At 50.8% G+C, this 16160-nt stretch overlaps 1 protein-coding gene across 6 annotated transcripts in view; it reads left to right on the top strand.

The window, feature by feature from the left end:
* The window catches only part of VPS13C (vacuolar protein sorting 13 homolog C), a 224892-nt gene that overhangs the window by 47847 nt on the left and 160885 nt on the right, over positions 1-16160 (top strand). For all 6 annotated transcript variants that reach the window (XM_075897678.2, XM_089781895.1, XM_089781896.1 and 3 more), the window contains one exon: positions 3601-3658. In XM_075897678.2, coding sequence (XP_075753793.2) covers positions 3601-3658 — 58 coding nt within the window. The remainder of the gene's footprint in view (positions 1-3600; positions 3659-16160) is intronic.

The following is a 16160-nucleotide window of genomic DNA, read 5'->3' as shown; positions in this document are numbered from 1 at the left end:
GCCGTGGGCCCTGCTCCACCGATATGTGGTGCTGGGTCTCTCCCCTGGCTCTGCCTGGAGCAGGCCTGGGCCCAGGCCCCGGCCCCCCCGTGCGTCCTCCCACCTCGCCCCCAGAGCATCCCCGCCGTGCGCGGCTCCTCCTCACTGCCTGTTGCTGCCCATGTGCGGTGTTGCACGTGGGCAGGGAGGACGCCCGGGCATGACATGATGTCATGGCCCGGGATTTTAAAAGTCTTCGGAGGCACATGGCGGGGCCTCGCTGGCTCCGGCGGCCTCCGGCCCTGCAACGTAGAAGGCAGAAGTTAGGGAACGGGCTTGGGCGGAGGCGAGGAGGCGGCAGCGGCGGCGGGCTTGCGCAGAGGGGGAGGAGTGGAAGGAGAAGGGGCTTGGGAGGGGAAGGCACCAAGGGACACAGGTGCAGGAGAGACAAATGCCAGGGGGCCAAGTGCAGACAATGAGGGAAAGGGTAGGAGGGGAGGTGTCAGTGGGAGGGGGACAGGGTGATGCTGGGGGAGGAGAGGAGAGAGGAAGGGCATTGGGGGCTGGAGGAGGAGGTGCACGGGAGAAGGCTTGAAAGAAGGGGTGGGCATGAGAGAGGTGGGGATGGAGCAAGTCGTGTGAAGGCACAGAGGGGCTGGAGGGGATGGGGCAGAGAGTGCTGAGGGGGTGGGTATTAGGGAAAAAGAGGGCAAAGGGTGCAGGGGCAGTAAGGGAAGGGGGAGGCACCAGGAGGGTGCAGGGCTAAGGGAAGGTGCAGGTGCCAGGGGATTCTGGGGTGAGGAGGAGGGGAGAGCTGGCCACCGGAAGCAGCACTGGACGTGGGAAACGGGGCAGGTTGGAGAGATTGGGGGGTCGGTGGAAGCAGGGCTGCCGGGGGGTGTGAGGTTGGGGGCAGGGTGCTGGCCGGGGAAGATTGGGGCGGGGAGAAGTGGCCGCCAGAAGGAGGGCTGGATGCGGGCAGCGGGGCTGGCCAAGGGAGATTGGGAGGAGAAGCGGGGGAGAACTGGCTGCCCGGGAGGGGTTTGGGGGAAGTGGGCCTGGCCAGAGGCGCAGCGGGAGGAGCAGGGGGAAGGAATGAATCGGCCTGCGGGGAGTGGGACTGACCCGGCCATATGTAGACCTTGGGACGCTGCCCATTTTCCCCCCCCCCCCCCCCACCGCAAAGTACAAAGCATGAGTTAGTCTGGCCCGGGGACTCTATTGTCCCCCCCACACCAGCCCCCCTCGAGTAGTTGCAAACTGTCTGGCTGGTAGACACACTCATGCAGCCTGAGCACATTTACCAGCCAGGCAATTCGAAACTACAAACTGATACATCTAGTAAGAATACAACTTACCTAATGAGAAAATACCAGACATGTTATATGTCTGGTATTTTCTCAGATTGTTTTTTGTGTGTTTATATTTTTGGGCTGCAAAAAGCAGTATTGGAGGGGAAAAAGGGTTCCAACTAAAGTAAAACGTTTGGGGAACCCTGGTATAACCAGTTGTCTGTCTGTCTCTTACAGTCCATTTATCCAATCCATATTCCTTAACTTGCTGGCAAGAACATTGTGGGTGACCATATCAAAAGCTTTGCTAAAGCTGTCACCGGTGGTTTTGGGAGGACCAGAAACAACTTATTTGAATATTCATCATTTGATTAATGAATATGCAAATGAACATTACCAGTCCTCCAAAAGTTCGTGAATGGATTTACTGGTCCCTGTGTCAAAAAGTTTGGGATCCCCTGAGCTACACTATTACATCCCTACTTCACATGACTATTCTTGAGTAATATAAATGCATGTTTCTTTTTCCAGAATAAAATTGCTGTAACTGTACTTATGCCATGCACCTAATATTGCTTTCCTGTGCTTTTTTTAATGTAAAAGCTGTAATAAAAACAATATGTATTAGTTTTCATGTGTACAGTAATTACATAGGGTATTTGAAGTATAAAGAACATGACCAGGGTAGATACGAAAAGTTTATAGTCTCAGAACATACAGGGAAATTAGTACAGTAAAACTCCAATTGTCCGGCATCCAGTGGTCTGGGACTCCTGATAGTCCAGCACCAACTGGAACCCGGAATTGCTCCAGCTAGCCGGACAATTGGAGCAGCTGTGAGCCCCATGGGCACTCGCGGCTGGGAAGGGGAAGGGGATTATACCCCTGTGACGGGTGTGCTGGGACCCGCACTGCGTCTGGCTGAGGGGTGGGGAGGGGGGGAGGAAATGTCACGGTGAGGGGCAAACCTTCCGCCGTTCTGCAGGAAGGCGGGGGAAGCCCCGCATAGCCGCTGGCAACAGGCCAGCTGGGGAAACCTAGCTGCCGGCCTGCAAGCGGCAGTGGAGGAAAGGGGGCGAGAGCTAAGTCCCCGAACTTGCCCCATGCCGGCTGTGCTCAGCCCTGCGCCGTCGCCGAAAGTTTCCGGGAGAGGAGCGAGCTCCCCACCCCCCAGACTGCAGTAGTTATCGCTGAGCAGGGGGGTGAGGGGTGGCGCTGCAGGACCAACCCGGCAGCACCCCCGCTGCTCTGCTCCGGCATTTCCCTAAGTCCGCCGTTGCTGAGACTGATGAGCAGTGGGTCCCGGCAGACCCGTCACAGCCCGCCGCCCGAGTACCTGCTGTTACTCTGGCATCTCCGATAATCCGGCACCTTTGGGACCTAGGTGGTGCCAGATTATATCGGAAGTCTACTGTATTAGAGTTCTCGGTAGCTACTGAAATGTTCATGTGGGGGGGTCTGTGTAACTCTCAAGGATGACAATTATACTCAGTATAAGGGCCAAAAGCATTTGACCCATCCACTGAAAAGCTTGTCTCCTTCATCTCCTAGTTTTGGAACCTACTCACAACCATACTGCTGCAAAGAAGATAGCAAGTCAGGATTTTGCTGTTTCCTTTAACCTACTGTGGTTTAAGAGTGTATGTTTAGGCTTTCTGTCTGTGTAGTTTTGGTGCTAAATGGATGAGCTGTTTTGCTCACAAGAAAGCAGTTGTAGTGGAGGAGCATTTCACTGTGTAAATAAGATTATTCATAATGCTTGCTGTTTTTTTGTTTTTACTCTCTGATTCTCTGAGGTTAACCATTGACTAGTTACTCACAAGTTATAGGTGGGGGAATTGGTTAATTGTTTCTATGCTGAATATTGTATATGCTTTTTTGGGACCCTGCTGCATCTATGTATGTATAGGTGCATGTTGGATTCTGCAAAAAACTCATGAATATGAAGTCTTATATGCACTGCTTTGGCATAAGAAGTATTACGCTCAAGTTGCGTTTCAGATGGTGCCCAATTTGAGCTTTTTAAACAAGACTCTAAAAGTTTTAGTGTGTCTTATCTCTAGTGTTTGCCTTAGATAGTTTTGGAATTAAGAGAAGCTCAATTGAAATAAGTTCAGTGGTGGAGGAAAAACATAAACAGTAAGGTTGGTTGGAGAACAGCAGTGTAAGAAGTAAGGTGTTCTAAATAAATTGCTGCATTAATCATCTTCCCATCCGATCTGCAAAATATAAGTGGGTGTAATGGTTGGACTGAAGAGCTCACTAAACTTTTTACACAATGGTAATCTACACAACCAAAGCCTCAAACTTAAATTGTTTCCAACTGCAGGATCAGCTAAAGAGAGGAGTTCCTTCTAGCAGCAATCAACCTCAAGACTGCCAGTATAGTAAGTATAGTGAAGAATGTAAACTCATGCAGCACTTGTGAGTACTTTGCCATGCTTAAGCATTTTAAAATGAAAAGTCGGGAGTCTGTTTTGCCAGAAAAATTATCTGTGACTTCTATGAAATGCCTGTGATAGTGGAGGGAAAGGAAGATATGTTGTGCCATATTAATATACGTGCCATATAAAGAAGAAATTACAAATTTTATCAAAAGTGTCCTCTCATTCTCTTCACTTCCCCCTACTTTATTGACATTAGAGGTTACAGGTACTAGTTACCCTGTGTTCATAAATGACTCAGAACTTTTGCAGAGGCAGCATGTTGTAACATCATGGATGCAAGGGGTAACATGAAAACTTTGGACAATTGAAAGCATATCTTTCTTCCACAAACAAACAAACCAGAAGAAATGGTTCTTGTTAACTGTTGGTGTACAAAGGTAAAATATTTAAGTCTTGAAATAGCTGGAGCAAAATTACTTGCTCCATCAAAGACCAACAAAAACAACAAAGTTAGGATTTGCTATTTCTGAAATTTAAACAAAACATAAGCTTTGTAAATAAGTACATGCCTTGTCTATACATCATGCCAATTTTTCTCCTTGAAGAGTAAGCTTTATTAAAGCCAATCTTCGGTTAAATGAACCTTTTTTTAGATTTAAAAGGAAAATGTACATGGTTTTATTTAAATCAGTGGTCACCAGCCAATAGATCGGGATCTACTGGTAGATCTTGGATCCTCTGACAGTCGATCCTGATTGGTTTGGCCAAGAGGCTATCAAGTGTTGGCACTTCCGCTGCCTCTCCCCCCACTGCTGCTCATCTCTTGCCTTTTGCCTTGGAGCTGTCCCTTCCCATGGGGAGCCTCCTACTTTCTGTGCAGGGGAAGGAGAGGAGGGGCGCTGATGTCAAGGTGCCCCCTCCCAAAGGCCCCTCTGTCCTTTCTCCACAGAGCAGAGAGGGGGCACAGGAGGACTTGGGATGCTCCAGTACCAGGGCAGGGGTGAGCCTGCTGTAGCCCCGCTGCACCACCAACCAGGAGCCACCAGTAGTGCCCAGCTGGAGCCCACATCCCAAACTCCTACTCCAGTCATGAACCCCCTCCTGCATCCTGAGCACCCCTGCATCCAAACGCTGTCCCAGAGCCTGCACCTGGAATCTCTCTTACATCCCAACTGCCTGCCCCAAGAGCAGTTAATCCAGGACCTGAGCCAGCACCCCAACCCTCTGCCCCAGCCTGATGAAAGTCATTGAGGATGGAGTGAGGAGAGGTGGGAGGGAAGTGGGGCAAGGGTATTTATATTTGAGGTAGATCTTGGATTGCACTTAAATTCAGAAAGCGATCTTGTGCTTAAAAAGGTTGGAGACCCCTGATTTAAATGATGGGGCTCAGGGCAGGCAGTTGGATGCATGGGGAACTCAGGGCAAGGGGTGGAGGTGTCAGGGCAGGGGGATCTATGGGGGACTCACAGTAGGGGATTAGGGTATAGAGTAAGACCAGGGGTTGGGAGTCTCAGGGCACAGTGTTGGGTGTACAAGCAGGAGCTCAGGGCAGGAGGAAGGGGGTGGGGAGCTAGAGTAAGGGCATGGTGTAGGAGGTGCAAGAATCATGGCGGGGGGTCTGGCTGGGAGAGGGGGAGCTTACCAAGGTGGCAAGGGTGGTGCTGCTGTGGTGACAGTTACTTCTGGGGGGCTGGGACTGTGCTCTCCACTTCTCTTGTGGAGCCAGGGATACAATCTCCAGGTGGTGGCTTCTTCCAGGGGGCTGGGCTGCGTGCGCTGGCCTTAGCCTGCAAGCTGTGGGGGAGGGGGCAAGGCTCTGGGGGCTGGTAATAGCCTTTAGTGGCACCCCCTGAGGCCTGCAATCTGTCCGGGGGAGGGTGTGTGCACGAGGCTCCAGGGGCCAGCCCTAACTTCCAGCGTGTTCCCTACCCCGCCCCCCCCCCCCGGGTCTGCCAGCTCAGCATGGGGCAACAAGCTCCAGGGCTGCCCAACGTACATAGCGTGCCCCCCGTGGCCTTCAGACTTTGCAGGTGCGGGGTAGGTCTGAGGACTGCTCCTGGCCTGAAGTGGCTCCCTTTCTCTTGTGAGCTGCAGGCTCTCTGGGGGGCTAGTGTCAGGCTCTGGGAGCTGCCTGTGGTCTGCAGTGGCTGGTCTCTGAGGGTATGTCTACACTACAAAGTTAGTTCGAACTAACAGACGTTAGTTCGAACTAACTTTCATAGGCGCTACACTAGTGCTCCATTAGTTCGAATTTAATTCGAACTAACGGAGCGCTTAGTTCGAACTAGGAAAACCTCATTTTGCGAGGATTAAGCCTAGTTCGAACTAGCTAGTTCAAATTAAGGGCTGTGTAGCCCCTTAATTCGAACTAGTGGGAGGCTAGCCCTCCCCAGGTTTCCCTGGTGGCCACTCTGGCCAACACCAGGGAAACTCGTCTGCCCTCCTCCTGGCCCCGGACCAATTAAAGGGGCACGGGCTGGCTACGGTGCCCATGCCACGTGCAAGCCTGCCAGCACCCAGCCAGCAGACCCTGCACCTGGCACGGATCGAGCCACCCACCCAATGCCCCCCAGCCCTCCCCCTGTTCCCGGGACCAGGCTGGCGGCTCCCGGGAGCTTGCCCGGGACCGCAAGAGGCGGGCACCCGCCTGGGCTAGTGCAGACATCGTGGACCTTGTCCACGATCTCCGCACTAGGCACAGGAAAGTGGCCGGCTAGGGCAGGAGAGCTGCCAGCCTGGCCACCCAGGAGCAGGTGTGCAAGAGAATCAAGGGGGTCCAGTGAGCTTACAATGGCCGTCCTGGGTCAGACCAAAGGTCCATCTAGCCCAGTAGCCTGTCTGCCGACAGCGGCCAACCCTAGGTACCCTGGAGGGGATGGACCGAAGACAGTGACCAAGCCATTTGTCTCGTGCCATCCCTCTCCAGCCTTCCACAAACCTTGCGCAGGGACACCACTCCTACCCCCTGGCTAACACCACTCCATGGACCCAGCCTCCATCACTTTATCTCACTTCCCTTTAAACTCTGTTCCAGTTCTAGCCTTCACAGCCTCCTGCAGCAAGGAGTTCCACAGGTTGACCCTTTGCTTTGTGAAGAACAACTTTCTATTACTAGTTTGAACCCTGCTACCCATTCCTTTCCTTTGGTGTCCTCTAGTCCTTCTTTATGGGAACTAATGAAGAACTTTTCTCTATGCACCCTCTCCACCCCACTCATGCTTTGAGACCTCTATCCTGTCCCTCCTCCGTCTCCTCTTTTCTAAGCTGAAAAGTCCCAGTCTCTTTAGCCTCTCTTCATATGGGACCTGTTCCCAACCCCTAACCATTTTAGTTGCCCTCCCCTCTCCCAGCCTCTCTCTTCCCCTCTCCCACCTACTTTTCCCAGTCTCCCCCAGTTTTGTTCAATAAAGACAGATTCCGTTTTGGAAGACACGTTATCTTTATTTTGTACATCAGGAAGGGGGGCTAGGGAAGGGTAAGTGGAAGGAGGTGAGGGAGGAATGGGGCACGAGCCTCCGATGGGGAGGACTGGGCTGGCTCTGCGGGCTTCTGGGGGTGGAAGCTCTCCTGCAGCCCCCCAATTTCCCCCTCTCCCCAGATGGCAGCCTGCGGCAAGTGCAGCCGGGCTGATGGCCGAGTGGTGTGATGTGCCCAGTGTGGGTAGTCCGGGCACTCCAAGCCAGGACTGCTTTGCAAGCGGGGCACCCCTTAGAACTGTCTGTCCGGGGTGGGGGTCGGGTCCCTTTAAGCACAGCCCTCGGCTAGCCTGAGAAAGCATCTCCACGCTCTAAGTTCTTCTCTGATGCCCTGCCGGCACTGCTTCCGGCCATCCTTAAGCCCGGTTCAGGGTCCACTTAATGTGGACATGCTAGTTCAAATTAGCAAAACGCTAATTCGAACTAGTTTTTTAGTCTGGATCCGTTAGTTCGAATTAGCTTAGTTCGAATTAACTAATTCAAACTAAGTTAGTTCGGATTAACGTTGTAGTGTAGACGTACCCTGTGGGGCTAGGCTCTGAGGACTCTGTCTGCAGCGTACAGGCTTTCTGTGGGTGAAGAGAGGCCAATGGAGACAGTCTGGGGGTTGTCCTGAGCCTGCACAGATTTCCCCACCCACCCTGCAGAACTGCATGATCTGAGGGGCTAAGCTCTGGGGTTGCCCCTGGCCTACCGAGCCCTCCCTCCCCACCCCTGTGGCCTGCATGCTGTTCAGGGCTGGGTCATGGTTCCTATCTCTGGCCTCTCTTGGGGGTGGTGAGCTCCTGGGCGGGGCTAGGGAGTCCTAGGTGGGGACATCTTGGGATGGCTGTGGCTGGGGAGACTGGGGTCTGGGATGGGTTGGGGTCTTCCCCACTGTCATTGTTTTGAGGCGAGGGACTTCCCTGCTCAGTTGCAGAGCCCTGTCCTCAGCTGGGCAGTTTGTTCCTGGTGTCCCCAGTGGTCCCTCAGCAGTATAGCTGAACTCTGCAGGCTCTCTTTCCCCAGTAGCCATTCTGAGTATCATGTCTCCTCTCTGCCCTTCCCTTTTCAAATTCTGGAAAACAGTGCCATTCCCGGCACTTCCTGTTTTCCTGGCACAACCAAACCCTGGGTTTGTTGCTTTAAATCAGGGTAAGAGGAAGCTGCATACCAAATTTGGTGGCCCTAGCTCTTTAGGACTAGTTCTTGAACAAACTGACTCGCAAACAGACACACACACTCAAAGTGTGTGCGTGTGTTTTATATGTATATAAAATATACACATAGTGTGTAATTGGACATTGATTTTAGAAACTCCATTTAAGCGTGGACTCCTGCTTAGTATAAAATGTCAGTACTGAGATAATAAGGTAATAGGTGCCTTAACATATTAGAAAAATGGATAAGAATTAGGTCAGGTTGAGAACTTGCTGATGGAATATTTAGTTGAAGAGATTCTGAGATAAATTAGCTGTTCTGATTGTTAATCACAATACTATTCAGTTTTAAGGAATAACTGAAATGATAGAAAATCCATTGAAATGTGTGTAGCAAGCTTTCTTAGTCGGATGTCCTCAGAGTGACACTATACAAAGGCTCTAGAAATTGACCAAATATTTTAAGGTTTCTTGATTTAACATAGTAAATGGTGTATGGTATCCTTCAAGGATGTTAGCACATAGTAGTTTAAACAATTAACTGATAAGTTGGGGCTTATCAGTTAATCCAGATGCATGCATCCCCTTTCCCTAGCTGCCTCTTAAGCCCCCTGCGGAAGGGGCTGCAGACAGGAGCTGATCAGTGCAGGGAGCAGATTTTTAAACCTGCTTCCCTCATGGACTGGCTCCACCTGCCCCCCCCCCCACACACACTGCTGCCTCTGATACTGAGGGAGAAGTGCAGGGTGGCAGAGTGTTCCCCGGGAGTGGAGCCAGGAGCATTCTGCCTGCCAGTTCTGCCCTGCACCAAGGAGAGCATTTTAGTAACTGTATGTTCTTTGAGCAGTGTCCTGTGGGTGCTCCACTGTAGATGTCGGGCTTGTCCTGGCGCCGCAGATCCGAGATCTTTTCCAGCAGTAGTCTGCCAGACCGCGTATGCGCGAAATGCAGCTCGTGGCTTTTTGTATCGTTTGAGTCCGCGTGGTCCGGCCCCCGCCAGTTCCTCCTCACTGTCCTCATCTGTGGACAGACTGAACGCTCTCTCCACAACTCCTGTTAGATTGAGAGAGAGAGAGTGAGGCTGTGTCCAGACTCAGGGGTTTTTTCGAAAAAAGTAGCCTTTTTTCGAAAAAACTTAACCTGCGTCTAGACTGCAGCCGCGTTCTTTCGAAATTAAATCGAAAGAATGCGGCTTTTCTTTCGACGGCGGTAAACCTAATTCCACGAGGAAGAACGCCTTCTTTCGAAAGTGCTCTTTCGAAAGAAGGCGTTCTTGACAGCAAACAGGCTTTTTAGAAAGAGAGCATCCAGACTCACTGGGTGCTTTCTTTCGAAAAAGCAGCTTGCTTTTTTGAAATTCCGCGTGCAGTCTAGATGCGCTCTTTCGAAAGAGGCTTGCAGTCTAGACATAGCCTGAGTGAGTTTACTGGTAGTCGTAGTATATAGTTATAGTCAGGGCTTGCCAAGCGGCGGCGAGCCCCACTCGCCAGCTGCGCAGTTCTGTGAGCTGTGCATGAGCAGATTGTGTGGCGCCAGGTGTGCCGACTTGTAATCTACTCGTCACAGGCGACTAGTGACGTGATTATAGTTATAGTTGTTACTCAGTTATAGTTCCAGTCATTTAAAAAAATTTTTTTACTTCTATAGTTACTATAAATAGTTTCAATGCCTGGTTTTAAGAAATGCAACGAATGCCGCAAGGCAATGCCTGCCTCCGATGGCCATTCCCTGTGTATCAGGGGTCTCAGAGAAGGCCACATAACTTCAAAATGTCCCCATTGCTCAAAGCTCACGGCCAGAGCAAGAAGAGATAGGGGCACGCGTTTAAAAATCCTGCTGTTCGACAAAGCCTTGCAGCCCCAAACTCAACAACTTAAGGGGCACGCAGAACAACCCAAGAAAATGGAGAAGAGACTGTCTCCATCACGCTCCCTTCTGCCTTCACGTGTGAGCGTTGGCAATGAGCCAGGGACCTCGGGCACCTGCCGCATGAGGTGCTGGAGAACCAAAAATCAGCCGGAGTAAGTCAGCTCCAAGCCCCTCCATATCGGTCTTGACGGTCTCAGCTGTTCCCTCGGTCTCCAGACCACTCCCAGGGACTTCCACGGCTCCGAGACCCTCTGTCAATGCTAAACGCTCCCGGGCGCTGAGCCGCTCCCCAGCACGGGCTCCGGCAACGAGCCGCTCCTCAGCACAGGAGCACTTGTCGGCACTGACTCATACTCTGGCACGATCACGATCACCAGTTAAGAGTCGCTCTTCACCCTGGGCACATGCGGCACCAAGGCGCCCCTTGCTTTTTAGATGCTCTCCGGTGTCTCAATGCTCACTGGCACTGAGATCACCATTGCAGAAGTGCTCTGCAACACCTGAGCGCCCTGTGTCTCCCATAAGCTTCCTGGCACAGAGTCAATCGCCGACACCGAGGAGTCTTTCGCCTCCTTCATATTCCCCGGCGCCGAGGTACCATTCACCGGCAAGGCGTTCGCCGGCACAGAGGCATTTCTCCCCGTCGAGACGCTTGCCGGCACCAAGCCGCCCTTCTGCATCAGGCCGCTCGCCCGCACACAGGTGCTCCTGTCCATCAAGACGCTCCCGAGGCATCCCTCGCCTTTGAGACGATCCTCTCCCTCTAACCGCCTGCCTGCCCTGACACGATTGCTGGTACTGACACGTTCTCCAGTAACAGTTGTCCCTTCAGCACACCCCTCGGTGCCGGAGGGCACCGCGGCACCGACTTCCTCAGTGCCAGTGCAGCTCTTTCCCCGTACAGCAATCTCCACTCCAACTTCTTCTCCACCGGAGCAGCTGTTGGCATTACCTACCCAACATAAGGCCAAGAAACTGCCATCTCTGTCACCAAGCCCAGAATTCTCACCTGAGCTACCATCTCCCAGATCACCAACTCTTTCAACCCACTCTATTATAGATACCGGTATTCTGCATTGCCGTACCATCGCCATAGGTCACTGTCACGTCGTTGGTCGCCTCATACACTCTCCCACTCCTTTCTCACAAGGGAGCATCCTATTCCTTTCCCATCTTCAAGACCTCTAACTCAGGGTCATACAGCAGCCTCTTTCCACTCGGGAGCCTGAACCCGATAGGTCGCCTACGGACCAATCCTCCTCGTCCCCAGGCGATGCAGTTTTTCAAGGGGACACCTCACTCTCGGACGATCTCCACCAATTTCAGGAGCTTTTTAAGGAGTGGCAGAGAGACAAAAGGTGCAGGTGCGGGAAGTACAACAGAAACATCACCTCCTCCATAACATCAGTGTCACCAGGCCAAAATCTCCCTGCCATTGGATGAAGCTATTCTAGAGATAGCTGATCATATTTGGCAGCTGCCCGCATCCGCCCCACCCACAAATAAAAAGGCAGATAAAAAGTACTTCGTTCCCACCAAAGGGATGGAGTTTTTTTTACTCATCCACAGCCCAATTCATTGGTTTTGGATGCAGTACAGCAAAAAGCGAAGATGCCCCAACATAAGCCTACTATTGCAGACAAGGACAGTAAACACTTTGACTTATTTGGCCGCAAAGTATTTTCCTTGGCGACACTCACTCTACGTATAGCCAACTACTCAGCATTGTTGGCAAACCACAATTTTGACAGTTATGCCAAACTAGTGCTACTACTTGAACACCTACCAGACACCAAACGGGACATCTTAAAGGCAGTGCTACAGAAAGGATACACAGCTTCCAGAATGGCTTTACATATTGCACTGGATACACCCGACATTGCAGCATGCACAACAGCTACATCAGTCATTATGCGCAGGGCGTCCTGGCTGCAGCAGTCGTCTGCCCCGAAGGATATTTTAACAAAAGTCGAAGATCTACCGTTCGATGGGCAGAATCTTTTTCGATACGATGGATCAACTCCTCCACTCGAGAGAAGATTCCAGGACTACTGTAAAAACATTGGGCATGTACACACCACTGTACCGCCGGAAGTGATACACTCCTTACCAAAAGCAAAGACCCTTTCTCGTGCAGCCTCCTCCATATAGAGCACACGAACAGCAAAGGGGCAGACAACACCAACAACGAAGATGCCCACCACCTAAACCATCTACCCAACAGGGTAATAGACAGCAGGTTGATGCCCCCATTGAGGGATTGAGACTCATTCCCACTGTTATCGGTCAGAGTGCTACAAAGGCGATCTTCCACCACTGCTTGAGACCATATCTACATCGATGGGCCTACGTCACCAAAGACAAATGGGTCCTTAAAACAATTCGGCTCAGTTATACCATTCCATTCACATCGTTGCCTCCCCCTCCCCTTCTGCCCTGTCCCTTTTCAGGGACCCATCTCACGAGTCGTTGCTCAGGCAAGAGGTTACTCGTGTACTCACCGTTGGTGCGATAGAGCCTATTCCAAATGAATTCAAGGGCAGAGGGTTTTACTCCCGATATTTCAGAATGGAAAAGAAATGGGGGAGATGGAGACCAATATTGGATCTTCGCGGTCTCAACAGTTACCTGAGAAAATAATGATTTCAAATGGTTACCCTGGCTACAATCATCCCAGCACTTCAGAACGGGGAGTGGTTCATGTCCCTCAATCTCCAGGTGCATATTTTCACATTGCTATTCATCTGGAATACAGAAGATTCTTATGCTTTCAAATCGGCATAGACCATTTCCAGTACAAGGTCCTTCCGTACGGTCTCTCGTCGGCTCCATGGGTTTTCTCCAAGACCCTTGCTGTAGTGACTGCGTATCTTCGTCATCTACACATGATGATTTTTCCGTACCTCAATGACTGCCTAATCAGAGCTCAATCGTTGGAGGAAGCATGCCGCACCACGGGCACCACACTCATAGTCTTCAAAGCGCTGGGTCTCATTCTCAATATCCCCAAGTCATCCTTGGAACTGCACCAATCAGTACAATTCATCGGAGCTCATTTCGACTCTACACGCGAGTGAGCTTTCTTGCTGACAGCAAGGTTCCAGACAATACAGGATTGGATTCAGATTTTACTGATCAGCCCAATGGTTCCCATACTGCGGAGTCTACAACTTATGGGACACATGGCTTCCACAACGTACATCATCAAACACGCAAGGTTACGTTTTTGCTCCCTTCAACATTGGATGGCAACAGTATGCCCCCCAAATGTCCATGGCGTATTACACAGCAGTAACGATTCCCACTCATGTCAAAGCATCACTAGCTTGGTGGACCGTTCCAGACGATCGAATGTCGGGCGTACCCTTTCATCACCCACAGCCGTCAGTGCAGCATACAACCCATGTGTCGCTCATCGGATGGGGTGCTCACCTCGGGGACGAGCAGGTACAAGGCCTATGGACTTCTGATGAATCGTTGATGCACATCAACTTCCTGGAACTCAGGGCAGTGTACGTCGCCTGCCAACATTTCCTTCCCATTATTTGAGGACAAGTCACACGAATCCTCACCGACAATATGACTGTTTATTATATAAACAAACAGGGTGGAGCCAGATCCCACTCCTTGTGTGCAGAGGCGGTACGTCTATGGAATCTGTGCAACCATCACAATGTTTCTGTAATAGCAGAATATCTCCTGGGCCAGCACAACGACACAGCCGATGCCCTGAGCAGACATTTTTCTCTCAACCACGAGTGGGAGTTATATCCCAAAGTGCTTTCTGCGATATTTCAACATTGGGGATTTCTGTCAGTAGACCTATTTGCTACTCACCGCAACGCAAAGTGTCCTCAGTATTGTTCGGGAGCGGCAATTGGACGAGATTTGAAAGGGGACGCTTTCCTCTACAGCTGGGGTCATCACCTATTATACGTGTTTCCCCCCACACCTCTAATACCTAGGGTTGTGGAGAAAATTATCCGGGACGGAGCCACAGTGATCCTAATAGCCCCCTCTTGGCTGCAGCAGATGTGGTATCCTTACCTCCATCGTATGTCGATACATCCTCCATATCCTTTACTGGTACGACATGATCTGCTTTCGCAGGATCACCGCTCCCTACTCCATCCGCAGGTAGACAATCTCGCACTGACAGCACGGTACCTAGTTGGTTCCAACAGTCAGAAATAGCATGTTCATAATCTGTCAAATACATATTACTAAACAGTAGAAAGTCATCTACACGAACTACTTACCTCTGAAAGTGGTCTTGCTTCTCATCACGGGGCTTTCAAATATGCCTGGATCCGACTTGTGCACCCATACAGAGCATCCTAGACTACCTGGTGCATCTCAAAAATTCCGGCCTTACCTGCGTCTCCATTAAAGTACATGTTGCCGCAATAACTGCCTTTCATCAACCTGTCGAGGGATACTCAATATTCTCCCATCCAGTAATGAAAAGGTTCCTGAAAGGAATGACCAACTTGTATCCACACCATATTCAACCTGCAGACCCTTGGGATCTTGAAATGGTCCTCAATGCTTTGATGGGTAAACCTTTCGAACCCATAGCAACGTGTGACCTTAATAATCTATCTATGAAGGTTGTTTTCTTGCTAGAAATTACCTCTGTGAGGAGAGTTGGCGAACTAGCTGCTCTATCAGCCTCACCTCCCTATACGGTATTCACCCACGAAGGGGTGAAATTGCGAATGCAACCGCGTTTTCTACCCAAGGTGAACTCGCGTTTTCACATCAATTAGCCTATAGTTTTGCTTATCTTCCACCCCAAGCCTCACCCTTCGCCCAAGCACGTGCGCCTACACCCTTTGGATGTGAGACAAGCCCTGGCCTTTTATATTGAAAGAACTAGACTCTTCCGAAAGGCGGACTCACTACTAGTATCAATAGTGGAACGTTCTAAGGGCCATCCATTATCCACACAACGCATCTTCTCCATTATTGTGCAATGTATAAGGAGTCGCTATAACCTGTGAAATAAACCACTGCCGTCGACATTGAGAGTCCACTCGACTCGGGCTGTTGCAACATCCATTGCTTTCCTCAAGGGAGTTCCATTAAGAGAGATTTGTAGGGCTGCTTTGTGGTCTTCGAACTTAACCTTCGCTACACATTACGCCATCCCCAATCTCCTAATACCAGATTCAGCGGTGGAGTCAGCAGTGTTATCCATGGTTACGGCACATTAGCTCCGAACACTCCTCCATTTATGAGCTACTGCTGTACATACACCTACAGCGGAGCATCCACGGGACACTGCTCGAAGAAGAAGTTACTCACCTTGTGCAGTAACGATGGTTCTTTGAGATGCGTGTCCCGTGGATGCTCCACGACCCGCCCTTCTCCCCTCTTCGGAGTTTCTCTATTTTTATGTCTTTCAGATCAAGAGGCAGGAGGAACTTGTGGGAGCCGGACCGTGCGCACTCAAAAGGCGTGAAAAGCCATGAGCTGCATTTTGTGCATGCGCGGTCCAGCAGACTACAGCTGGAAAAGATCTCAGATCTGCGGCGCCAGGACAAGCCTGACACCTACAGTGGAGCACCCACGGGACACGCATCTCAAAGAACCATTGTTACTGCACAAGGTGAGTAACTCCTTCGCAGGGCTGTTCCCCACTTTGACACTCCGAATGCAGAAGGTGAGGGCCTGCAAAGCTCAAAAAGAAGACCCCCACCCCAAATCTTTGCCTCTACAGACGCTGGTTGCAAAAAGCTCCCCCCCAGAATCACAATACACAGATTTCTGGGAATCACTGCCACCACCAAGTGATTCTATTCCTAAAACCATGGGTGAACACTTGAACCCACCACCAGGGGTATCCCAAAAGAGCTTGAAAAAATAAAAGAAAAACATGCTGAAGGTTTTTTGTCTGTCAAGATAGACAGACCTTCCAGGACACAAGAATCAGATCGTCACCATAAAAGTTTTTTTTATTACAAAATAAAAGATAAACTTGATAAAGTGTACTTTGTTGCTAGATGTTATAAAGCA

Source organism: Pelodiscus sinensis, chromosome 14 (assembly GCF_052426305.1).
Source record: "Pelodiscus sinensis isolate ZL-2025 chromosome 14, ASM5242630v1, whole genome shotgun sequence".
Lineage (NCBI taxonomy): Eukaryota > Metazoa > Chordata > Testudines > Trionychidae > Pelodiscus > Pelodiscus sinensis.
This window is presented reverse-complemented; position numbering and strand designations above follow the sequence as displayed.